The following is a 26,731-nucleotide window of genomic DNA, read 5'->3' as shown; positions in this document are numbered from 1 at the left end:
ATATCAGGTTTCACAACAAGATTATTGGAAAACAGCAAGTCATGAAAAATAGATGGTGAAATATATGATGATATATAGATGATGCTTAACTGTAATTTCTTCAAATGAGTTTGAGAAAGTTGATTAAATTTTATTCACATTTAATTTGTACATGCCACCAAAGAGCATAGTATTTACATTTTTAGGGAAAACTGGGGGATTTACCTAGGCTAATAACACCCTTGCCATTCTATATAAAAACCTGAAAGTGAATTCTTAAACATACAGATCACTTGTTAAACTTCTAGTGGAAAATCTTCTGGCTGTGATTCACAAAATTTGATAACTCAGAGCAACCAGGTTCGTATCAAATAGATGTTAGATGTACAATTGTTTATAGAATTCATAGTAAAAGGATGAAGACAATCCTTTTATTTTTTGTTTTGTTCTTTATTTTCAGATTGATTTAGATACTATTGATGTCAGCAATCTCAACCGGCAGTTTCTCTTTCAGAAAAAGCATGTTGGCAAATCAAAAGCACAAGTAAGTATCCCTTTAAAAAAAAACAAATAAGGGAAGGCTGATCTAACCCACCATTTATAAACATATTCAGACGATTGGATATGAAAATATAATGAAAAAAAAATGAAGTATTGTAAACTTGCCCAACTTTTTGCGTGTGAGGAATTCTAAATTTTTACAAATGTTATTTTAATACAATAAAAAAAAATGAAAAATTGTTATCTCCAAACTAACTTAGCACATAAAGAATACTCAAGCCTTTCTTTTGTCTTTTATAAAAACATTTTAAGTGTTATTCCCCTTTGTGCGTGTAATTCAGAAATAAATGGAACAGGGAAATTTAGAACAAATATCTGTTCATGAACATTCAGATTTGTTTCCCAATGTTGAAACTGGCAGCTGATTTTATATGCAATGTTACAAAGTGTAGACTGGTAGTAATGTGGAAGTATGTCACTATAGCAATACATATTGAACTTTAAATTCCTGAGAAACTGTAAGTCTTTCACCACTTCGTCTTAGACAAAATTTGATATATGCATGCTGCACAGCCATAATCCACATTTGTTTCTTACACAAGGTTGCAAAAGAGAGCGTGTTGACATTCAACCCAGATGTCTCGATTGAAGCAAGGCATGACAGTGTAATGAAGTAAGTTCAACCCTATTTCAGCTATTATCCATATATTCTAGCTTTATTTTGCTCATAATGGCTTCTCATTTATGGCTTCATACAAGTGTTGCACAGAGCTGCTAGGCCACACAGATTGATGCGATTGAGATGAATAGAAATGAATTAAGAATGCATATTAAAAATTTGCTAGTTTGGAAGGAGAGAATGATTTCTATATTTTCACTTCATTGCAACTTAATGAATTTAGTATTATCTTCCTTTAAATATCCCTTAGCAGTGAATATTAAATACCATTATAATAAAAATTGGTAAAGGAAGTGTAGAATATCATTGTTGAGTATGTGCAGTTAAGAGTTATTGAATTAAACAACACACAGATAATACATGTACATCAAATTTGCAGGGCTTGATTTTGTGTCAGTGAAAACATTGGCATTTTGAGCCCCCTTTTCCATCTAATTTCTTTTCCTAACTGAGGTCAAAGAGAGTAGCAACCTGGGTAGAAGAAACCCTAGCAAATTCACCTGAGGTATCTCAAAATTGAGTAAACTCACATTCGCTGTCGGGTCTCTGTCAGGCCACTGACCTATTTTGGTTAGATGTAAAGCATTCTCGAAGATGGTTGGAGACGTCTAGCACTTGACTCATGGGCTCAGAAGTATTCAAAATCACCCTTGAGCATTTATAACCAAATACTTGGGGGAAAGGGGGGTGTACAGCGAGACAATGAAGTGCCCAAGTAAAAGAGTAAGCTGTTTATTTTCATAATAATAATAACAATATGCAAAATTTGTATAGCACTTTATTCAAATGACTACTCTAGGCACTGCATGTTATACTACGGCTTTAGCATAGCTGCCTATAGGGTATTTTTAGCATCTCAGAATTCCTGTTGGGTGTCCATATACTTCACCTGGGTCAAGTGTGGCAAATGTAGATCAACTCATACCAAGAGATGCTGAGGTGGGAATCAAACCCCAAACCTTGTGATATATGGAAGTGCATAGAGACGTTATTCATAATGTGTTATGCGCTATACAAAAACTATTATTATTATATGTGTAGTCTGGAAACATATCTACTAGACCATGACACCTCTCACCTTTTACTCTTATTAACCTTTCTTTCAACCCTGTTTGCAGTCCAGAATACAACCGTGATTTCTTCAAACAGTTCACTATGGTGCTCAATGCTTTAGATAACAGAGGTAAGAAGTAGTCTGATGTTGTGTTGATACACTCAGTAAAATAATTAGGGTATATATATGATTTTTATATTATTCATTTTTTTACTGTAATAAAATATTTATCATCTAGAAGTAGAGTTTATTAAAATAATTTCATATAATTTTAATAACTAGTTTTATTTGAAAGTTGGTTTTCTAGTATATGGAGTAAAGTAAAGATTTTGAAGAATTCCTCCAAAATGAGATTATATAAATAATAATAATGAATATTATAATGTGGCCCAATAAATGCTTAGTTGGTGCTTATGGGGTGCACCCCAAAAAATCAAGACAGATGGCTTGAAGCGAGAGGACATCCAAAGATTGGCGAGCAAACAAAAGTGAATGCACAGTCCCAGTCAGGGCTCACTGAACCTAGCAGGATAACATAAGCCTGGTGATCCTCAATGATCTGTACAATTCATGATGAGTGAAAGGTGGCTCCTGGGGGATGGCTGACTCAGAAGATCATGTCTTTGCCTGTGTGATCTTGTCAGACTTTCAAATAACCCATTTCTATTAGGATTGAGCCAAAAATATGATCCAATGGCAACCTCAAGTTAAACCCTCGGCTATCCCTAATGTATGTTCCATTAAAAGCCCTAAATTAGCTTACGCCAAACCCTATCATGACCCTAACCTGTCTCTTTGTCTTTTGAGAAATAAAGATGAGACCAATTGTCGAGGATCAGGAGCTAAGTTCTGTCTGGAAGGGGGAGGGTAATGTAGACACTGAATTGCCACATGGTGTAATCCAACTTCAGGTCCCAAATTAATCCAAGACCATCCAAGGCTATGGATTGTATGCCCCTAGAAATGGCCTTTATGTGCTTCTAAAAAGGCCAAAAGTGTTTGCCTTTTTGCCTTAGTGCCTTGCATCAATCCAGTGCAAGTGCCCCATTAAAAAGGAGGCTTTACTATCGATGCCCCTTTGTAATGACCTTGGATACCCCTTAAAGTGATCACTGCCTTCCCTTTCCTTTATGTGCCCTTAAAATAAATTGGCCTTGCCTCTTTGAATTCTTAATTTGAGCCTTGCGCTTTCACCCCCAAGAAAAAAAATGGAAAAAATTGACGATATGAATTGATTTTTTTCAGCTGCTAGGAATCATGTGAACCGGATGTGTCTTGCTGCCGATGTTCCACTTGTGGAAAGTGGGAGTGCAGGTTACCTTGGCCAGGTCACTGTCATAAGAAAGGTAAGTGCCTGTCCTGAGTTTAGACACCAAACTCCCATTTCTTAACCTGTTGGTGGCTGAGCACCACTTATATATATAAACAGTGTTTTTACAGACAGTTGGTAACTTAATATTTAACTGTATTTTGATTTAATAGGGTCTGACAGAATGCTATGAATGCCAGCCAGCTCCACCTCAGAAGTCCTTCCCAGGATGCACCATTCGAAACACACCATCCGAACCTATACACTGCATCGTTTGGGGAAAGCATTTATTTAAGTAAGAATTACAAATTATATCTTTATAAGTTTTCTTTTTTCAAGTTGAAGGTCATTTTCTGACCCACCCGTCTCACCGTGCCCTTCTCCACCAATTACAGTGATGGGAATATTTCTTCACCATTTCCTTGCGTGTCATGCTTCTAATTACCACAATAACTTGAGACAAATTCGCCAGCTTTTATCAACTGTTCATGAAAAGTTGTCTGAGCTGAAGAAGACCCTAATGAAGCCATTTAAACAGCTGATCTTGGGGAAGCGAGTGATGCATGTTATCAAGCAATAGATCTTACAGATCTGCCAAGTAGTACAGATTTTTAGTATTAAGTACTGAAAAATGAGAAGAATACTGATGGTTTCATGCAAAATACTGATTTCTCAAGTTTCAGTTTTATGTGTTGTCCTATGCTATTTCTTTGAAAATATGTTCTTGTCCAGGTTGGCAGCTCTGATCTTATACCAATTATGAACTGAGTGTGTTCAGTCTGTTAAATTTTTACTGTATGATATATTTCTCAGTCAGCTGTTTGGTGAAGATGACCCTGATCAAGATGTATCACCGGACACAGCTGATCCTGAGGCAGCGGGTGATGCAGGTCAACAAGCTGTAGATCATATACCAACCATGGATGGTAATGTCATCAGGGAATCAACCAAAAAGTGGGCTCAGGACTCAGGATTCAATGCTGAGAAACTTTTCAGGAAGGTAGGAGTAATCTTCTATATCTTTGTTATATCTTGCTTAGTAGAGCTGTGGTGAAGTATAGGGATCAAACAGAAAGATGAGAGAGAGTGGTCTGTCTTAAAAATGTGTTTAGTCCTGAAAAGGACTGTAGACAAGTTGATCATCTTGTCAGGGATTTTCGCTGAAAAAGTTGCTCTGAGCCAGATGCAAAAATTTCAGTAGCTTATAACAACACTTGAAAATCACTGATCATTATTTTATCAAATGTTTCCCTGATGTGAAGGCATAGAGCAGGCAATGAGGTGAGACTCTGCATTTGAGGCAGATATAAAGGAGAAGTTGACTTGATGTTGGTATTTGTAAAATCTCCCCTTGTTCACAGCATTCTTGTAAGTTAATAGTTATACCTATTACTGAATAGCAATTATACATGAATGCGATCCACAATAGCTTTGGGATTGGAATATTTTGGAATTATTGGAAAGCGCACCACAATCAGGAAATATGCCAAGTTTCGTGAGCTTTCCCTTTTCAACTTTTCTAAAAGCACAGTGAATAATTGAATGTATTATTATTAGGACAAACTTGATTTTCAGAACATTGGTAAAATAAATACATCACAGACAATGTAATAGATGAACATAATTAAATGGTCGAAGGCTAAATTAGTCTTGTTTGAGCCTCCCTGCAGGAATAAAGAGCACAGTCAATTCCAAATTGCAATGACGTCATTATCGGCTGCGACTTAAAGCCGATCTGAATTTTACTCCAACAACAGGGCTTGCTGCTAAGCAAAATTATGATTTTATTATTCCCTACATTGGAACTTCAAATAAAGTAATTTTTATTCTTGGAATAGGAACTTTCATATTAAAGGCGAAATGCGATTTATTTTAAAAATCGCTATCCTAGTGGATCACATAGTATGCACTGGGCTTTAGAACTGTTCCAGAGGCACCTCCTGCCATCCTGTGTGTAATTCTTATTAATGCCCTTGATGATGTGCATTTTTCATGTGATATTCATGACCATGATTATATATGGATGATTTCTAAATGCTTGTTTTGTAATATGAAGTTCTTTCATGAGGACATCAAGTATCTTCTATCAATGGAGAAATTATGGAAGAAGAGGAGACCTCCAACCCCTCTAGACTGGAATAATTTACCGGATACTGAAGGTAAGCTATGATCACTATTACTTGGTATGTTGTTCACTATTACCAGGTGTATACTGTTTACTATAACCAGGAATGTTAAAGAGAAATTCCAGTAAATGCAGTAAACACTGATTTCATGAGAAAGTCTGTAAAACCAGGCTTAATTGTCAGAATATCACCGAGGATCTAGATCTGGTACATTTACATAAACTGAACTTTGTGAAATCTTGAAATCTACGCTGAAAAATGTTCACACTGAAGATCACCAACACAGATAGGCACACGTGGGACAGTGTATTAATATTGCTGGAATAAAGACCCGACGGAATTGACCGAATCTGCGCTTATTTTGCTTATTTCTCAGCAATTACACAATTTCTTCCAGAATCCTTTGGCACATATTTTTTATTCATACCAACAGACACCTAGGTGGTCATTATATTAGATTCTGTCAGAAGTCATTTTGGGATCGTTACCAAGACTGGAATTTATCTTTAATTGGTAACAGTATTGCCTTTGAGTTTCTGGTTAAAACTATGGGCAGAGGTGCCTCCCCTCAGTGAATAGTATTATTGGAGGCACTGAGGCTCACAGTTTTAATTAGAAACTCAAAATTATTTGTTTGATGTTTCAAAATAAAAAATATTTTATGTTTGGGATCAAATATCTATCCAAGACAGGGGGAAAAATTTCTTACCTTTTACATATCTGTCTTGTGCTCTTCTTTCATATCGAAACGCAATGGAAATCCAAGTCAGCAGGAAAATGTTTTAAAAGTAAAACAATTGTGTCAATATATTTTTTCACTGTCCACTAAATTTATTGAATAATCCAAGTCTTCATTAGTATACCCACCAAGTTGCTTACTACTGGAGGCCAACATCTTTATCACACAGACATCTGATTTCATTTACCAGCTGAGCTAAAGTAATATCAAAAGCAATCAAGATCAGTATCTGGCCAGTTAGTATCTGTGACACTGCAAGAGTTCCCCATGGTAGACACTCTAGCTCTCTTACGGCCGCTGAATGTACTCACATTTTCAGGGAGTCACTGTTCGTAACTAATCGGCCGTGACATCATTTCCCATTGAATGTTAATCGTACCAACATCCTGAAATAGTTGGAAATACCCATAATCATGTGAAGCTTTCTCAGCCAATCACAGGGGGATAATAAGATATTCATTATTGTCCATATTGTAAAATTTTGCTCTTGATTTTGATAGTGAAAAGTTAACCAGATAATGAAATTATAGTTGCTGGTCAAACAAAGGTACACTGTGGGCTATTTGAGATGAAAAGTAATTGTAATGTGTCCAATAATCACTCTTGGGTAAGTGCAAAGTAATTAGTAAAAGTAAATTAAACTATATCAGTGAATTGTTGGATTTCCCCAAAGTGTAAGCCAGCTATAACATATTTTATTCTTTTTTTTTTCTTTTCTAGAAGTGAGCAATGACAAGAGTAGCGTACTGAGGGACCAAAGACAGTGGAATATCAAAGATTGTGTGAGGGTATTTGAAGAGAGTCTTGCTAGTCTACACATTCAAAGTAAAGATAGAGGAGAACTGGCATGGGACAAGGTATGTATAGGTGTATTACTGATTGGTCTACTCCAGGGGGGAAAATTGCACAGGGGTTCTGACGATTTCACCCTCGAAATGCTAAAAAAGAGCCCTGGAAATTAAACAAAGCTCCTGAAAATCCCCATTTACTGCAGTGTTGAAGCTTGTCCAATGAGCAAATTTGGCAGTGGGTTGGGAAGAGTAGCCCCTAAAAATGAACAATTAAGTTTTTGCCTGGTCTACACCAGCTCTGTCTACTAGTGGTTTCCGTGAGGTTTTATCCCACATGGTCTATTCCTACTTTTTTTAAAACCAGTTCGTCTCCCCATTTACTTTACTTGCCATTTCTGGCTGAAGTCTGCCTAGCTTGCAATTTGCAATTGTATATACATGTAGTCATACATCCTGCGCTAAGGTGGAAACATACATTGCGCATTATTTGACTTAAAGTAAACTACGTAAAAGTGATGTGAAGTATAAGCATTTTGGCATTTTATGTTAAGTATATTTATTGGGGAGTTGTACATGTACAAGTGTGGCATCACACATGTTGGTTGGATTGCCAGAAAGGGATGTCCTCGTCGTTGGTGATCTCAACATTGAAATATTATTCATATTTTTCTAACTTTTATTCATTTTTTTTCTTTGATTTTTCAGTTTTCATGTATGCCAACTTAAATAGTCTCAGGGTTTCATTCTCTTTTAATTGCATGTTCCATTGACAACAACTTTGCTTTTTTTTCATAGGATGACCAAGCAGCGATGGACTTTGTAGCCTGTACTGCTAACATCAGGTCACATATATTTGGTATTCCTATGAAAACAAGATTTGATATCAAATGTAAGTCATCTTGCACTCATGTTTGATAGGCACATACATAGATGATTGAGTGTTGATCATTTTATGGTGATGATTGGGAAAAAAATGACAGTGGTAATGTTGATGATGATTGACTTTTTCATGCAATCCCATTTTGATTCATTGATACTGTTGATATGATAAAAAAACTTCTGACGATAATAATGAGGTTCCATGACATTTGCTCCGGTGGCAATTACTCTTATGAAACATTTTCATGTTAAGCCAAACATATAAACTTACGCTCCCTAAACTTAAACCCAATCCTAATCTTACATTATTTTGAACCAAATCCTTACTCTAATGCTATGCTGTCTGAGATATTAAGACCAGAGCAAATGCGCAAGAGCATATTTCAAGTTACCTATGATGATGATGATAATTGTTGATGGTCATGATAGACAATGTTCATAGTAATTGTTGTGATAATGATGATGACATTTACATGTATATTATACAATATTCCCCTCCTAGATTACTGCACATATTGTAACTATACATATGTCAGTTTTAGGATAGCCGAAGATCACATTTTTAAAGGACAAGTCCACCCCAACAAAAACTTGATTTGAATAAAAAAAGGAAAATTCAACAAGCAAAACACTGAAAATTTCATCAAAGTCGGATGTAAAATAAGAAAGTTATGGCATTTTAAAGTTTCACTTCATTTCACAAAATAGTTATATGCAAATGAGGAACTGATGATGTCACTCACTCACTATTTCTTTTGTATTTTATTATATGAAATATGGAATATTTTTATTTTCTTGTCATTGTCATGTGAAATTAAGTTTCATTCCTCACTGAACACGTGGAATTCCATTATTTTAACTTTTTGTGCTTCAGGCAATGAGATCCTAATCATCAAATTCGTAAAAAATTGAAATATTGTATAATTCAAACAATAAAAAACAAAAGAAATAGTGAGTGACATCATCAACTCTCTCATTTGGATGTAACTGGCTCGTTCATATAACTATTTTGTTAAAAATAAGCGAAACCTTGAAATGTCATAACTTTCTTATTTTACATCCGATTTTGATGAAATTTTCAGCATTGTGCTTGTCTGATTTTTCTCTATTGATTCAAATCAACATTTTTCTGAGGTGGACTTGACCTTTAATAAGTCTTTCATATATTAATCGTACAGCAATGGCAGGTAACATCATTCCAGCTATAGCTACAACCAATGCTGTCATCGCAGGCCTTATTGTCATTGAAGCACTTAAAGTTCTTGCAAACAACATGGAAAAATGTAAAACGGTAAGTGGCCACTAACCTCTGAATAAAGTATAAAACGAACCATAATCTGTCAATCATCATACATCATGTATATTGGATGTCATGTAACTGAAGAAGTTTTATGGAATCCATTAAGAATTCTCTTATTTCTTCGACATTCCTCTTTTCTTTTGATAAATTTCATGAAGGTAGCTGTAATAGCGAATCCAGATTCATTGCATGAATTCAAATTTAATGCATGTACAGGTGGTTCAGCCACAGAAATTTATTCAACTTAGGCGTAATCCGATGTTTCAAATGTAAATAACTCCTGTTTTATATATTCTTGTCTGTGATCTACAGTTAGGCGATTATTCAACCCACATATGCAGAATCTACTGTATTGAAAATGGTTGAATGATGTCGAAAAATGTGGTTTGAAACCACTTTAATTAGCCCACTGTGTATGTGATTTGTTTATATGCAGTGCACTCTTTAATGTTTTTTCATTGTTAACAAGTGTGACTTTAGTGTGTGACAAAAGCATGAAACAATTACTGGACTCTCTCAATATGTGCAGTAAATTATTGACTATTGGATACATGTATGAAATCTGCCTAAACTATAGATTAGGTCACAGATTCAAACCCACCTGAGTGAATTTGGGCTCATAGGTTTCTATGCCAACACTTTTATACCCTTCTTAAAACCCCTTTTACTCGATTTTATGCCATTTATACACATTGAGGAAGCTGTAGAGTAGATTAAACATGTTGTGAGTCACATTGTTATAATTATTATTGTTCATATGATTTTCCACTATTAGGTGTACATGACACGGTTTCCTAATTCGAGGAAGAAGCTGTTAGTCCCATGTGTACTGATACCACCGAACCCTAACTGCTATGTATGTGCTGACAGGCCGGAGGTAAGATTACTCCCCATATCATGTGTACTAAGTATGCCTTGAGAGGTTCATATTCACTTTGTCAGCAAGCAGTTGGTCTACTTCTCACATAGTCTAATACCATATGGGCTAAACCCATTGGCCCATATTCTGAACTCAGGTTTAAATTAAACCCCGGTTTAAAGTTGTGGTTTAAAGGGGAATGAAACCATTGGAACAAATCGGATTGTGTAGAACCAGAAAAATCAAAGAATAAGAATAAAGAAAGTTTGAGAAAAATCGGACAAATAATGAGAAAGTTATGAGCATTTGAATATTGCAATCACTAATGCTATGGAGATCCTCCCATTGGCAATGCGACAAGGATGTGTGATGTCACTGACGAACAACTTTCCCTTTGGTGGACTATAAAAAACCCTCAAAATGGCTCTTTTTGCTTTTTCTAATGATGATACAAACTCTTTATCCATGATGTATTTTTAAAAAATGTGTAATAATGCCCTCATGTAGAAAGAACACATGATCTATGGATAGATGTGATAAAAGAGGCAATTCAAGTGAAAAATATACTAAAGTAATGGGGAGAGTTGTTCACAAGTGACATCACACATCTTTGTCGCATTGCCAATTTGCTATCTCCATAGCATTAGTGATCGCAATATTCCAATGCTCATAACTTTCTCATTATTTGTCCGATTTTTCTCAAACTTTTGTTGATCTGTTTCTTTGATTTTTCTGTTTTCACACAAGCTATCTTGTTCCAATGGTTTCATTCTCCTTTAACTATGGAGAGCCAATCGGGGCACAAATCCCTAAGAGTTCACTCATTAGACACCCAATTTGTCTGGGAATGATAATTGAAGTATTTTAAAGTAATTTTCATCATTATGAAAGCAAAAGGAAACAAAATAGTAAACATAAGAAATATATGATATAAACAGAATGTTAGAATATTTGGCTCCCCATAATTTTAGCACAGCCTTAGACCATGGTCTAAGTTAAACTTGATTTCAGAATATGGGCCATTTGGTCTAATTACTGTTTGGTCTACACTGCACAACCACCCAAGACCTATTCTCACTTCGTTTATTTGAGTCATGAACAGCTCATCTAACCATGTAGACTAGATGGTGTTTGAACAAGTAGATATTAAAGGGCAAGTTCACCCTGACAAAAAGTTTATTGTAAAAATAGCAGAAAAAATAATTAAAAATATTGCCGAAGGTTTGAGAAAAATTCATGAAATTATTAAAAAGTTATTAGAATTTCAATTATTTGATTTGTGACGTCATATGCGAGCAGCATTCCTACATAGCGAATGGTAAAAAAAATCAATGAAATGTCATTTTCTCAGAAAATTGAAAATGTTTTTCACTGTACCTTTTGTATATCAATAGACAAATCCTTTCACACTCGATCATGAATGGAAAACAAAAATAAGTCATCAGGAACCATACAAAATTTGAAATTCATGCATTTCTTATTACATAACACATGGGGCAGCTGCTCGTTTATGACGTCACAAATCCAAAACTTTGATCTCTAATAACTGTCTTACTCCTTAACGGATTTTCCTCAAACCTTCACCAATATTTTTTATTATTTTTTCTGCTATTTTTACAACAAAGTTTTTCTTCAGGGTGAACTTCCCCTTTAAGTGAAATGGATATAAAATTTATGAATTCTAGACAAGATGTGTAATGGACTAGAATGTAAATATGGGGTAGACGAATTGATTGTAGAATAACCGGATTGGACCACATGGGATGAAACCAAATAGAAAGTAGTGATAGCAGGTGTAGACCGATAGATAATTTACTTCTTTACTTTGGAAGTTGTTATATCACTGACTTAATTACTTGGAACTCCTAGTCTCCAGTCAGTAGGATCTGAGGGGCCATTCTTTGTCACACAATGGTCACGTGTGTGACCGAAATTATGACAAATCTTTAATTTAATTAGTTACAAAATTACAATTCTAGAGATTTAGTAATTCAAAGGTTACATATTACATTAACATGTTCAGTCAGCTATCATTCAGAAATATTTCTTGCTGTCTCCAATATGCTGGTTCAAGGTCAGAGGTCATACGAAGTTGGTCATGTGCATGACTTCACACAGAAGCATGATTTTAAAAGTCTATTTTGATTTTGAAATTCCAGTGAAATTCAAAATGAAATTAAAGTTATTAACGTTTGAATCACTAAATCTCTAAAAATTTTAGATGTATAACAAATTAAAGTCAAGATTTGTCATAATTTTTGTCATACACATAACAAGGAATAGCCCTTAGGTAGATTCTGATGATATGCATCAATAAGTGCATTGTAGGTATATCCAGTCATTTTTAGATCGCTTTAGTATTTATTCACCCATGAATTGTTGATTGAGGAAACTTGTTAGAAAATACAGATTAAAATATTACACATGGCGAATGAACATTGCAAGCTGTGAACATTGCAAGCAACGCTATTCTGATTTATTTTGAAAAGGATTTATAAGATTTTTATTGTTAGTGTAATGCATACTAGTATTTGATTTTTCTCCTATTTAAATGTACTTGTTGAATGGAGTTGGCCATTAAAGATAGTGATGGTTGATCAGAATATATTCAAAATGTTGCCATTTCACATCAGTCATACCATATATATGTGTGAGGGGCCCAATCCCCGCCCCATGCAGTTAGGGTTAACCCATGGGGTGGATGGGAAATACAATGTGAGTTTAAGTTCGTAGTGTGACATATTTTTATTGTTTTTATTTGTAAAGTGAGATGTGGTCTATTGTTTTATAGAATTTTCCATGATATTCTAGTGTCTACTTTCACTGATATTCAACGATTGTCTTTATCAGGTGACTATTAAGCTGAACACAAATATGACGACTGTAAAAACGTTACAGGATAAGGTTAGTGATTCTCTCTATCTAAATCATTCATAGTTGAATAAATTGGTTATAAAACATTACAGAGATCATGTTGAAAATAATCATGAACTTAGATGTGTATGTATTCAGTAGGATAAAAACACCCAGAAAGAAATAAAATCATTCATATTTTTTTTCAAAATATCTGTAACTAAAATATAATCACTAAATATTTCTGTTTGGAAGAATGATTGTAATACACGTATTATATGGGATGTTTGTTTCTGGTCACTTGTACATTTTTGCTTTTTTGAAGCATTGAATAATCATTTCCAGGTGCAATTTTGTTTTTCATCCAGACCATAAAAGTTTGGGTTATACCTATCAATTAATCGAAATGATAACAGAAAACTTACAAAAATCTACTGAACTAATGAAGGGCTTTAAAATACCACCATTTGATCATATCTTATTGAAAGATTGATTAAAAATATTTATCAATAATTGATATCCTTGTACTTTTTGATGATCAGTATGAAGTGCACAAGCCTTATGGCTTGAACTTACAAAGGAAATTTACATGTATTTCAAACAATGTTTCGGAACTTGTTTAGAAATATATACTTTACTCAATAAACATACATAAATTTCAGTTGGTAAATGGATTCGGTTTTGTGGCTGTTAATGCTTTTAAAATTGGATGGGGTTTGGACCATGATACACTTTCTGTTTAGACTATGAAATTATTATCTTTGTTTTTGCTTTTCTCCATTCAGATATTGAAATCTGCCTTAGGAATGATAGCCCCTGATGTTGAAATTCAAGATGGCAAAGGTACAGCAGGTCAAAAAAAAAAGAAGTTCAACATTTGAATGTCATATGTAGATTTGAGGGGTTGCATGAAGTTCAAATTCAAATAAAGCATAAGTCCCAAAATCCTCTGAGGATCATTTCTAACAAGCTATCTATGTGCTTTTCATGATCCTCCCGCCAGAGTTATATGTATTTAGTTGATGTAAATCATATGTATGAAATGTTTTATAATAAAGTAGAAATAAAATGAAAGGAAACAAAAGAAAAATTATTAAAACAAAATATGCTTATTTATCGGATTTGGTCAATCGTAACTTGACTTTCTTACAATGCCGCCATTACACTTCATTTTGAGACTTACTCACTTCATATGCAATTGAACATAAGTTTCTTGCTATGCCCTGTAAGACATAGAAGATGCACGCGGTTGGGGGGGGAAGATTGGGTTAAGGATTGATAATGCACTGAATTGTACAAAGTGGACAAAGGGGTTATGGACTGTCGCTGTGTGTTTGGTCTCTTTAATGTTGTACATGAAAAGCATCCTTTTTTCTTTCATTATTTTTAATCTAATATGTTAGAATGTTTTAATTGATTTTGCAATTGTATAGTATAACAGCACAGAGAGGCATCTGAAACAGAATAATGTAGTTGATGAAAATGATAAATTTTTCTCAAATAGCAGAAGAGTATCGAAAGTCCCCACTTTTTTGTTTTCCAAAAAAAAATAATTCTGTGTTTTGCTGTTCTAAAAATCAAATACCATGATCTTTTTCAGTGACTTGTGATAATGCAGTTGTAGTTAGTGAATATCTTAGAAAAAAATCAAACTTCTTTTGCTGAAAACATGCTGAACACTGCAAACACATTTGATTGTAAGATTTCCATTAATGCACTGTGTTATTTTAAGGGATTTTGCTTTGACTTTATGATTTTTTTGCTCTACTATCCATGAGTACAATTTTGTAAAGTTTTATGTGAGGTGCTATTTTCCTGAATTCTGTTTTTCTTTCTTTTCCATATCTTAATACCATATCCATGGTATTAAGAAAAGTAAATAACTTTTTATCTTTATTTTTCAGGAACCATTCTTATTTCTAGTGATGAAGAAGAAACATTAGGTAAGTAAAGCTATTTACAATTGCTTTTCTAAATAGTGATATGCTTTCATCAAGTGAATGTTATCACAATTAGACTTTGATACGTATTTCCCAATCCAAAACTAAAAAATCTATGAATAAATATTTTTGTTTTACTTTTCAAAATGAATAAACCAAGGAAAAGTATCTGAATTTTATCTCAAAGAGGATGCCATCTCATATCTCAGAAAAAATCTTGATCATTGTAGAATTGTGTATTATGATTCAGCGATCACAGAAAAGTCTGAAAATCTGCTTTGTCTCATTTAGTGATTCATAATCAGACATGCATGACCGACTGATCTCAATAAATTATGAGCTGTAAAACAGACTGAGGCTATAGTTTTCTTTTCCATATGGTATGCAATTCATTATATTTTATGAAAGCTATTTAGGAATACTACATTTCCAGCATAATTCATCATCCCTTTTACAGATCTGTCACTGTGTAGTGTACAAATAATAGTGGGGAAACTTTATATGTATACATTTTGTTTATAATGTATGTTGATCTCTATTTTCGTCTGACAGAAAACATGCCTAGAATGCTAAGTGAATTCAACATAATTGGTGGAAGCCGTCTAAAAGCAGATGATTTTCTTCAGAATTTTGAGCTAATCATCAACATCCAATACGAGTGAGTTATTTTTCTATTATACAGTGGATAACAGAAGATTTTCTTTTAGAGATTTATCATTTTATCACCTCAATCCAAATTTTATTGATTAGTGATCCACAATTGTAGAGCTTAGATAGCCCTTTGAATTTGGTACAATTTTATAGTGTGTGGATGCCTAATGCATCAGTGAGTAAAAAGAAAAGAGGGCACCAAAAAGGCTTTGGAAATTCATTTGCAAATGTTTACACCTGTGATAACATAATATATTTTTTTAACCAAAGAAAATTGTACATTTTGCCAGCAATTTGCCAGCACTGCTATATGCGCAATTCCATAAGATCGAGTCAGACTGCTTATCACAAATCGTTGATTGTTCTTGTCTGTCTCGTCTGCATAGCAGAGCAAGACTAAAGGCGCCACTTTTCCTATGGCAGCATCAACATTGAAATCTTAACTGAGGTTGAGATTTTAAAATTTTATAATAACTTAGAAAGTATATAGACTTATTTTATAAAACTTGGACTCAAGAGTAATCAAGAATTACTGAACATCCTGCCGGAGGTTCAGGTCACGTGACCAAGGTCAAAGGTCATTTTGGGTCAATGAACGTATACAATGTTTGGGGAATCAACATCTAACTCTTAACCAAGGTTAAGTATTGAAATGAGGTCATGATTTTAAAATTTTATGGATCTAGTTCGTGAAACTTGGACATGAGCAATCAAGTATCACTGAATATGCTGTGCAAGTTTCAGGTCACATGACAAAGGTCATATAGGGTAAACAAAGTTTGGCCATGTTATGGGTATTTGTTGAAATTCCATCATAACTTTGAAAGTTTATGGATCTAGTTCTTGAAACTAAGACATGAGAGTAATCAAGTATAATTCAAGATTTTGCTTGGGTTTCAGGTCACATGACTGAGGCGAACAGGTGATTTCATGTTAGTGAACTCTGGCCATGTTGGGGGTATTCGGTGAATTGCCATCATAACTTTGGAAATTTCATGAAACGTGGACATTAGGGTTATCAAGTATCACTGAACGTTTGCGCAAGTCTTAGGTCACATGATCAAGGTCAAAGTGATTTAGGATCAATGAACATGATATTTCATTATCATATGAATGGTGTTATATGTGAATAAGTATTTGATAGTTGTTTTCAAAGTCAGCACTGTTGCTGTATTGATTCACATAATGCAGGCAAGACTGCCAAAGGCTTTCCACCTGTTTTAATTATTTTCTGGCCAATCAAGTTAGTCTATGCTTAACACCAACATGTGAATTTAAGTGTCACATAGAATATGTTTCTGTAAACTAACTTGACCTTGAATGAATAGCTTGTCCTCACATATACTGTACCTGATTTCTTTCTCTGCACAGAGAAACCCTTGAGGAGGAGGCTGAGTTTGAGGTTGTTGGCAAAGTACCAGTCGTCCACAAGGAGGCTGAAGCTAAGTCAGATCAGAAGGATAACCAATCAACAACACAGGCTGAATCACATGACCAGGTCTCATCGACCAATGGGAATGGAGATGTGGCTGGCCCCTCCCAAGGTGAATGCCTCCCCATTTCTTTACATTTTTCATGAAGAGCCACTGCAAGAACAGGGGAGATTGAGAAGCTACTGAAATGTAGTTTTTGATGATGTATTGTAAACTATTGTATACACACATTTTCATATTTGGTGAATAATAGTACTGTAAACCTACTTCAGATTTGAGTGGTTATTTTGAAAGCTGTTTTTTTATGACTTCATATTTATATAGTATTGACTCTCCTTGACAGGAACATCATATATGTTGCCTGCAACAGAATCATATTGGTCCGAGTCTTTAGACGTGGGCAATATGATTCTTTTAAGGGCAGTATATGATGTTTACTGAAAAAAGAGCCAATTAATATTACCTACAGCTGTATAATGTTTAATTCAAGGTATTATTTGGAACAATTTATATGCCTGTTTGCTTATCACTACTTCTGATTTCAGGTTATTCATTATCTTGGCGAAGTAATCCTTGCTAAGCAATTGTAACATAAATTGTTACGGAGCAGTTGCGCACATACACTAAATGCCTAAAAATCTTGCGCTTGGATTGATCAGCTCGGAATGTGTATGCAGTGGCTGCGCTGCGCATTATTTACAATGCATTGGTTCACAGACTAGTTTCAACTAGATTTCGCAAATACTGAAATTAGCAATCAAAATCGGCTCCTACTGCGCAAGCACACTGGCAGAAATATGACAAATGTTCCCCCCCCAAAAAAAAACCCGGAAGAGGGCAACATGGCAAGTGTTTACCACTTTGGTCTTCGATTGAAACTAGCGTGCAAAATATGACTTTTATTAAGTTGCAAAAATGCCTTGTATAGGTAATAATCATAAATATGTTTGGTATAATTTAGTTGTAGTTCAACCTTTAAATTTAGTTTGAATTATTGATAAAGACAGTAATATAGAGCACACACTGTCAGGCAGGTACGCTCATGGTAGTAGTTTCCTTTACTCCAGTTAATCATTAATCATAAAGATGAATTTTAACACTCACTCTGGTTCATTCATTTCTCAGAGGGTCCAAACGATGTAGATGATGATGATTTCATGATACTGGATGATGAGGAAGTAGAAGAAGTTGTTGAGGAGAAGAAGATGGAGGTTAGTGAGGATGGCGACTCCAGGAAACGTAAGTTATCAGAAGATATTGTGTCTACCACCGGAGAGGATACGCCTGTTATAAAGAAAGCTAAAACAACCAGTCAGGAACTGGAACAAGATGAAGACATTGTTGTTCTAGATGACTGAAATAATATCATGGTGCTACAACTCAATTTCGCCCCTAAAACATGGTCCTTTGATAAGTGATTCTGTCAAGAAGTGATGAAATGCTGAATTATGAAGAACTATTATTTGGAACTTGCCATAAATATGAAAATTTACATTTAGATGGTCTCATTTTCTTTGGTTGTATTGACCAGCAAGATTTGATTTAATTTTTTTTTTAATTTGAAATTACTGGTAAAAATCTAAAGACTTGCCATGTACTGTGCAAGCTAAACTTATATCGCCAGTATGGGGGGAGGGGGGTGGGGGTGGAAACTGCCCTTCCACTGTATTGTAACACAAAGGCATGGCCTGAGTGTGAACAAGAATATCTTGATGTTGAAACTAAATCAACATTGCAGTCTAACAGTAAAACTTATGGGTTAATATTAATTGCCAAATCCCTCATCATAAAATGTGGGATGTGAGTTAAGCATTACATTTAAACAACGTTTTCATTTGTACCTCTAAGAGGTAGCACAATATATTGATATTAAAAAATAACATTTCCTGCACCGTCTTCTTACAACAAGTGTACATGGAAAGGTTGAGCATATCTATTTTTCAATGCGTGATGCTATTTCTTTTATAAGCACATATCTCACATGGTTCGTCAGAGTCGGAGAACTCTGGGAAAATCAGTGAAATTTTTATTTAAAGTCACACAATATGTTTATTTCTCGTGAAAATTTATAGAAAATGATTATGAAAGGTATATTTTTGTAACAAATTTAATTTACTGTAAATCCATTAAAATAAAAATGAAGTTTGTTTTATGAGTGGATTTACAGTATCATCATGACAGACATGATCGCTGACTGATTCTTGCTCAGCTCGATGAAATATGTACATTTTTCTACCCTGGCCCCTGTTACTTTTTTGTTTTTTAATTAACTTTCAAGGAGTGCTTGAAATAATGGTCATTGAGCATTGTTACCTTGGTAGTTACCATCTAAAGCAAAGTTACCATTACAATAACTTTCATGAGACATGAAGAGTCAAAATGATTTTAAATTGTTTCAGTGCAGGGTTGTCACAATAATAAAAAATAATTATGTTCTAAAACATCTGTTTCATCTGTTTTGCACCCCTCCCCCCAAAAAAAAAAAAACCCAACCGAAAACGGGATCCAAACCACAGCATAGATATGTGCACTAAAATATTTGCACATAATTACGTCTATTGTCTTTTATACTTGTTTTATTTTGTTTTATTCAATATTTCTTCATCTGTTTTGCCTTTACATGAATCCACAGTAAGTACATGAACAAGGGAAACTCCCTTCTCCTGACTTCTTCTGTCATTGTCACTCTTCCTTTACATATATATGCATGTATAAGTGATTACTTACTTGAAGTTAAACTGTCAAAGGGGATCCAAACTTGGCCGTAAAATGTTGTGTGAGAGAGGAGAAAAATGTCTGATATGTTCAAACTTTCTTCCTGTCTGATTTTCTTCCCTCTAAAAACAAATATTTATTTGTGTTGGCTTCCCCTTTAAGCAGGATATCTGACATCAATTAGTCAGTTAATACTGTAATACAGTCAACTCTGCCTAAGTCAACTTTCTGTACGTCCAATAATTGCTGAAGTCTACCGCAATATTTAAGATTAGATTATGATAGACATTTTATTAACCTAAGTTGAACAAATTTTTGTTTTCGCTTGACTTGGGCAGAGCTCCCTGTACCTTCAAATAGTGTTGTCATGTGATGTTGTTTTTATGTTAATTCCTAACTGGGGGGCTTCAAGTATACCTAACCAAAGATCATTTATGCACTAACATGCCAATGCGCACAACTCATTGCATAATCATTTAGAAGTGCTTTTGTTTTTTGGAAGTGCCCCAGTTATGGTCACCATATGTTATAGAGTGTTAAAGTCAGATTTATCTATACCTTCTAACTTGGTACCCTCTCAGTTATTCAAGTATTACTCTCAACCATACGTTTAATTTTAAACATTCCATTTATTATTTCCAGTGTTGACAGTTTTTATGCACAGATTATATTTATTTAAAAGAAAGTGCGTTGACTCTATGACCACTGGTCAGATAGTGTTTGAAGGGGAACTATAGAGTGTACTGTAATGTAGGTTTAACTTACAGTGTACATGTAGAGTACTCTGAGAAAATTACATTGAAAGCATACCTGTCTGCAAGAAAATAAGTTATCAAATGGTTTAAACATTTTGTGACACAAAAAAATCTTCTTTAAAAAAAATCCATCTTCTAAGAAGTGTAAACTTTCCCTTTTAAAACAAAGCAATCTAGGGTGCATTTCATGATGAGCTTTGTCAGTGATTTCCAGTGATTAATTTGCTTTCAGCCAATCAGATGCAGTGAATTCCAGTAGCTCATAATATTTTCAGTGAAAAATGCTATTTGTTTCCTGAAACACTCCCCTATTTGGTCAAAACACTGTCATGTGGACAAGTGTTTAATCCACTTAGAGAACATTTTGAGTGGACATGTACATTCATTGGGCTGTTTCATTCGAGTCAAGTGTGAGTTTAAGTCATGTTAGGCACCAAGGAGCACAAAATATTTATATACTAATGAATAACCTCAGATGAATAAGCAGTAGGATGTCCAAAAATGTTCATGAAGATATTTTCTAATGTATTTATGAGCACAATGTGAATGTGTGTAGTATAATTTCTTAGGAAATATGGTAAGATTGAGAATGGGCACTGATAATATATATTGATAAACTATACTCTGCTCTCCTAAATAATGCATGTTTGAAATTTATGAAGTGGGAATCAGATTGCTAATCTTTGTATAACTTTGTTTCAAAATTGTTGAGATGGGCTAAGAATGGTATAAAACTAACAAATATTTTCTTTAGCAACCATGATATCAACAAAGTTCCATACATTGGTCATCAAAGTTGATCAGATATTTAGGGGAATTTGAAAACTCCTTGTTCATAGCTACGCAGAGTGAACCACAATGATATTTTGTTATTTGCGAACCTTGAGTGTTTGGACAAAGTTGATGAAGCTCATGTTGAAAGAGAATGTGATGTACATAATTCTAACATTTTGAAGAAGGCATGTCTTGTACAGTTTCAGTAGGAATAAAACAGAAAATTGAAAGATTTTGTGATTTTGATATTCCTTAGATGTTAATCTGCCTTTTCATCCCGTACTGGACCTCTCTCATCCTACTCCCCTTCATATTTCTATGTCAACACTCTACTTTCCTGTCTCCATCATACTTCTCATTCCACCCCACCCTACACTCACTCCTCCCTCCCTTCCTCTTAGTCTCCTCCCTTCTCTCGTACTACCCTGTCTCCACCCTAACTCTCTTGGTCTCCACCTTTCTCTCTTTCCTAATTCCCTCCCTCTCCTCTTCTTTCCACCCAACTTTCCTCAATTTCTACACTGCCCCATCTCCAGACCACCCTACTTTCGTTCCAAGTTTTCCTCCCTACTATCCTACCTTTGTACCTCCTCCATCTTTTTTTTTTCACTCTCTATCTCCACCCTAGTCTCTTGTGTCTGTCTCCATCCTTCTCTTTTATATCTTCACCCCAGTCTCCCTTTCCCCATCCTGTTCTTCCTACCTCTCTGTTTCCTCCCTAGTCTCCTTTGTACCTCTCTCCTCCGTTCCCATGCTTCTCTTCTTTTACCATTTATCTCCACTCTACCCTCCTTCCTACCTCCCCCGTCTTCACTCGACTCTTCTTTGCACCCCTCTTCTCTGTCACCGTCCTATTCTTTAATCATTCCTGTCTCCACCTTACTCTCCTTCCAAACTCCATCCTGTCTCTCCTTTCCTCCATCTTCTGCCTCCTCTTTTCTCCCCTACCTCTTCTTATTTCCTCTCTCACCCTCTCCAAGTAGTGTTTTAAATCTAATGAGAAACATGAAAATGGTAAAATGGCACATTCATCATCACAATTTTATTGGTTACAAAAATAAAACAAAACACACAATGCTACCCATTAATCAAGAGGGGGAAATGCCTTCAAGTTTCCTAATCCATTGATGTGATTGATACAGCATTACCATCTTTTTTGGCATCTCATTGATATTATGCAGATACTGAACATTGATTTTTTTTGCTCAGTCAGCACAAAAATAATTTGGAGTCTTCAATTATTTTTGAGAGCCTCATGGACATACATCATCAAATCAGCTTAAATTTGTTTGATTCCTTACCTACATGGCAATGGTATATTAATTATATCATTAATAATGTCATAAATTTCCTAAGATTAAGTATCATTTCAAAATTCGGGAGGCAAAGTGTAAATTTCTCACACGGTCACACTGCCCCCAACTTGGCTTCTATCTTCATGATGGTCTTTGAAATTGAAAATTGCTTACATGTATTTCCTTTTTCGAAATTGTATTATACTAGAGTTATTTTTTTCTTCAACAAGCAATTGCTTCAAATTATATGAAATCTTATCGGAACAAGAAAGATACACAATGAAGACTGGAGAAACGAATCTAAATGATGATCACTTTAAAAGTACATAAAATCTTATCAAAACAAGAGCCTACTGTACACAATAAATAATGAAGCCAAATTGAGGGTTTCAAACACATTCACAAGAGGCTTGATCAAGATTTGGATTGGAAACTGGCGGCCCAGTTACAGACAATGAGACATTAAATCAAATTACAATAATTATCAGAGAAGTTCTTATAAAACTATGTACAACCCTGGGCATTCTAGAAAGTACATAGCAGCTATGCTCTCTCGCCACGGATACGTCGGGCAAGCTGAATGTCCTTGGGCATGATGGTGACGCGCTTGGCGTGGATGGCGCACAGGTTGGTGTCCTCGAAGAGACCGACGAGGTAGGCTTCGCTGGCCTCTTGAAGCGCCAGAACGGCAGAACTCTGAAAGCGGAGCTCGGTCTTGAAGTCTTGAGCAATCTCACGGATGAGTCGCTGGAATGGGAGCTTACGGATGAGCAGTTCTGTGCTCTTCTGATAGCGACGGATCTCTCGTAATGCAACGGTTCCTGTAGCATATAAACAATGATAATAATATGGAAGCTCCAAGTGCCACCCAGATGTTCAGAAAATCATCTCTATCACTAGTGATCTCTATGTCTACATCGATTGGAAACAATGATCAGATAACGAGATCTCCTAATTTTGTCATGTCTGTATCCTGTAAAAGGGATGATCAGATTATGTGATCTTTAATTTCGTCATGTCGACATTCTATGGGAAAGATTAAATGACCAGATCTCGGATTAGTCATGTCTGCATGTTTTAAAAGCGATGATCAGGGTACCACCATCTTAGATCTCGCAGATTTAATCAGTGGAAGACCTGATCAGATTAAAAGAGTCTTGGATTTCGCCATGTCTTCATCTTTTAGAAGAGATGCTTTATCATGGATCCAAGATCTTGCCATCTTATAATTTCTCCCACGGGAAGTAGACTTGACAAGATAAAAAATAATGGCATCTCATCTCTCCCACAGAATGTAGACATGACTAGATCCGGGATTTGGTCATCTAATCATCTCTTCCTAAGGATATTTTTTTTCAATCATTACTTGAATATTGATATTAAAAAGGAATATATTTGTATTCATTATAAAACGGAAATAGGGCAGGGCAACAAACATGGCCCTGGGTAGTGGGGTAAGCCCCCAAGATTTTCCCGGGGGAAGTATTATTTTTCAGGCAGCACCTCTGTAATTCTGGGAGGTGTAAAATAATGGATAAATGTGATCAAAATGCCCTTCAGTTCGTCGTGAAAACCCCCTTTAATTTCCTTTTCAAATTTTTCGTTACCAGATTGACCCATATTTTTCCATTGAAAAAATTTATATATTATGTATTAACTTTTTGTAATTTTATTTTATTATTCTTGTGTGTGGGGGGGTGGCTTTCAAATTTCTCGTTACCAAATTTACCTCCATTTTGTCGTGATTTTTTTTCTTTTCAAATTTACATCAGCGCCCGTGGGACCCCCAGTAAAGGAAATCGTTCCCAGGGCCCTGGCAACAAAGGTCACAAATTACATGATTGCGAGATCCAAGATCATGGCACATCATTACTGCCAAAGGATGTCGACATGACGAAATCTGGAAATCTCATCATCTGATCATCCATTTTAGAGGATGTCGCCATGACGAGATTTCTCGTCATTACGGTCATTTGATCATTCACTCAAAGATGTAGACATAACGAGATGATTTTATGAACATCTGGGTAGCACTTTTAAGATTCCATTGGTTGTTCAGGTTCTTTTTTTTTTGTCAAAAGGCATTAACGGGAAGTTTGTGGAATGTTTGAATGTTTCATGACATGATGAAACTCACTTGTTTGGTCAAAATGGCGGCTATCGCCAAAAGCAACTCTTCCCCAAATTTCATATGCATTAATTTTTTCCTATTGATAAGTAGTTAGTCGACCATCCAAATTTTCGTTTACAGGGAGTACGGATCAATTTTTATTAAATATCAAAATTGATTAAGTGACATGAAATACACATACTGGAAAAAGGAAGAAAAAAAAACATCGCAAATTCTAATAGAAATAAGTTTGAAAATATATAAATTTGCAGATATACCAAAACCGACGAAAAAAATTCATTTGATGGCACATGAATTTAAGTCCAATTAACAATATCAAATTACCGGTACTTGATTTGATTCTTGGTGTTCTAACCTGGTCTAAATCGATGAGGCTTCTTCACTCCACCCGTTGCGGGAGCACTCTTTCTAGCCGCTTTCGTTGCAAGTTGTTTTCTTGGCGCCTTCCCGCCAGTTGATTTTCGTGCCGTCTGCTTGGTACGTGCCATCGTTGGAATTCCCGCCAAATCGTCCAATATAATCAAGAGTATCGTATGGTATCACTGGTACAAGTTGGAGGTTGAAAGCGAGCTCGTATTAGAACGATGTTCACATGGGTAAATGAAGTAGATCAAGCTATTGCACAGGGAAATGATGAATGGGAGAAACGATGCGTGCCTCGTAAGCTAAGGGTACCATGCATGCATCACCAAGCAATGGTCACACGTTCACTCGGAATGCAACACTGGCGGCGCTAAGGGATGGTAGGGAGTGGAACACTGTGATTTGTCAAGAAGTGGCGAAAAAGGGAGAAAAGAAGGACGAAAAGAGGAAGAAAATGGAAGACAGAAGAAAGACAGAAAGAAAGAAGAGCTAACAAATAAAGAGATACCGGTCTTGCAACGCTACATCACTCCTTATTTAGATAAAGAGAGAAAAAGCCATCTTCCTCCCTATCATAAAAACATGTTGCCGCCCCTGCATCTCGACATTATTCTGGGAGATGACCGGCCGAAGACTCACCAGACATGTACCTTTACATCAATTGGATTCCGAATGTTGCAGTCCATTCATTAGCATTAGCTCATAATGGAATACTTCAAATATTTTCCAATCAATCCCGATAGACCTTGATTCAATGATTTAGTCGACAAAATGCAGGGACACAGGTAGGAGGTTCACCCCTATATGATTTTAAAGCGCTTAAAACGAAGAGAATAAAGATGATGATGATGAAGAAGAAGAGAGAGACTGCGGAATATTAAGCGGCCATAATCGTCTATCATTATACTCTATCATAGGCGGCGGAAGCGGGGGGGGGGGGGGACGGGGGGGACGTGTCCCCCCCTAAATTTGAGGAGGGGGGACGGCCCCCCCCCCCTAAATTTGTAGTTGATGAACTTTTTTTTTTTTTTTTTTTTTTTTTGCTTGTCAATTTATTTTCATACGCGTCCCCCCTAAAATTTTTAGGTTGAGAACCTTTTTTTTTTCTTGGGTTGTCCCCTCCTAAAATTTTTGGCTTCCGCCGCCAATGTACTCTATGCATAAGGAGGTCTGGTCTCACCCCATTAATCAAAGAACACTGGCACCACCCCTGGCCAACAGTTATATTCCAGTTTTTTCAAGGATAAGGTTCATGTTTTTTTTAACCTGATGGAATGTAAAATCACGTGTATTCACAGATGTTTCTTCCCTATTGAACTTGGTTACGATCGAAGTATTGTGTTAGTATAAGAATGACAAATTAAAGCGACCGGTTCAGGCGAGTTCAATTCGCTTGGAAATACGTTTAGCACATTGCAAAACACCTGGATCATATGAAAGTATAGTTATAATACGTCCAATGACTTTTGAATATGGTTAACTTTTATCATAAACTAAACAAAACATCCTTTAAAGGACAAGTCCACCCCAACAAAAACTTGATTTGAATAAAAAGAGAAAAATTCAACAAGCATAACACTGAAAATTTCATCAAAATCGGATGTA

General features: G+C 35.4%; 2 protein-coding genes across 3 annotated transcripts; one reads left to right on the top strand and one right to left on the bottom strand.

Moving 5' to 3' along the window:
- The first annotated feature begins 416 nt into the window (after positions 1-416).
- LOC121407242 (SUMO-activating enzyme subunit 2-like) lies at positions 417-21,556 on the top strand. Of its 2 annotated transcripts, XM_041598210.1 has the most exons (18): positions 508-523; positions 1,083-1,153; positions 2,278-2,342; positions 3,459-3,559; positions 3,696-3,817; positions 4,336-4,522; positions 5,579-5,681; positions 7,108-7,244; positions 7,974-8,067; positions 9,236-9,348; positions 10,133-10,234; positions 13,067-13,120; positions 13,855-13,912; positions 14,974-15,012; positions 15,562-15,667; positions 17,032-17,204; positions 18,219-18,332; positions 19,726-21,556. In XM_041598210.1, exons 2-18 carry the CDS (start codon positions 1,149-1,151, stop codon positions 19,734-19,736), a joined length of 1,584 nt encoding a protein of 527 aa, XP_041454144.1. In that variant the 5' UTR covers positions 508-523; positions 1,083-1,148; the 3' UTR covers positions 19,737-21,556. The 2 variants fall into 2 exon arrangements, with proteins under 2 accessions (XP_041454145.1, XP_041454144.1); XM_041598211.1 differs by having other exon boundaries at positions 417-523; positions 18,219-21,556.
- An 801-nt stretch (positions 21,557-22,357) lies between these two features.
- On the bottom strand, positions 22,358-25,459 carry LOC121407243 (histone H3, embryonic-like). The gene is made up of 2 exons (XM_041598212.1): positions 25,119-25,459; positions 22,358-23,453 (listed from the first exon to the last, which is right to left on the bottom strand). The coding sequence occupies exons 1-2, from the start codon at positions 25,249-25,251 to the stop codon at positions 23,176-23,178; spliced, it is 411 nt and encodes a 136-aa protein (XP_041454146.1). The 5' UTR covers positions 25,252-25,459; the 3' UTR covers positions 22,358-23,175.
- Between the last annotated feature and the right edge of the window lie 1,272 nt (positions 25,460-26,731).

The sequence above is a fragment of the Lytechinus variegatus genome, chromosome 2, assembly GCF_018143015.1.
Source record: "Lytechinus variegatus isolate NC3 chromosome 2, Lvar_3.0, whole genome shotgun sequence".
Taxonomy (NCBI): Eukaryota; Metazoa; Echinodermata; class Echinoidea; order Temnopleuroida; family Toxopneustidae; genus Lytechinus; species Lytechinus variegatus.
This window is presented reverse-complemented; position numbering and strand designations above follow the sequence as displayed.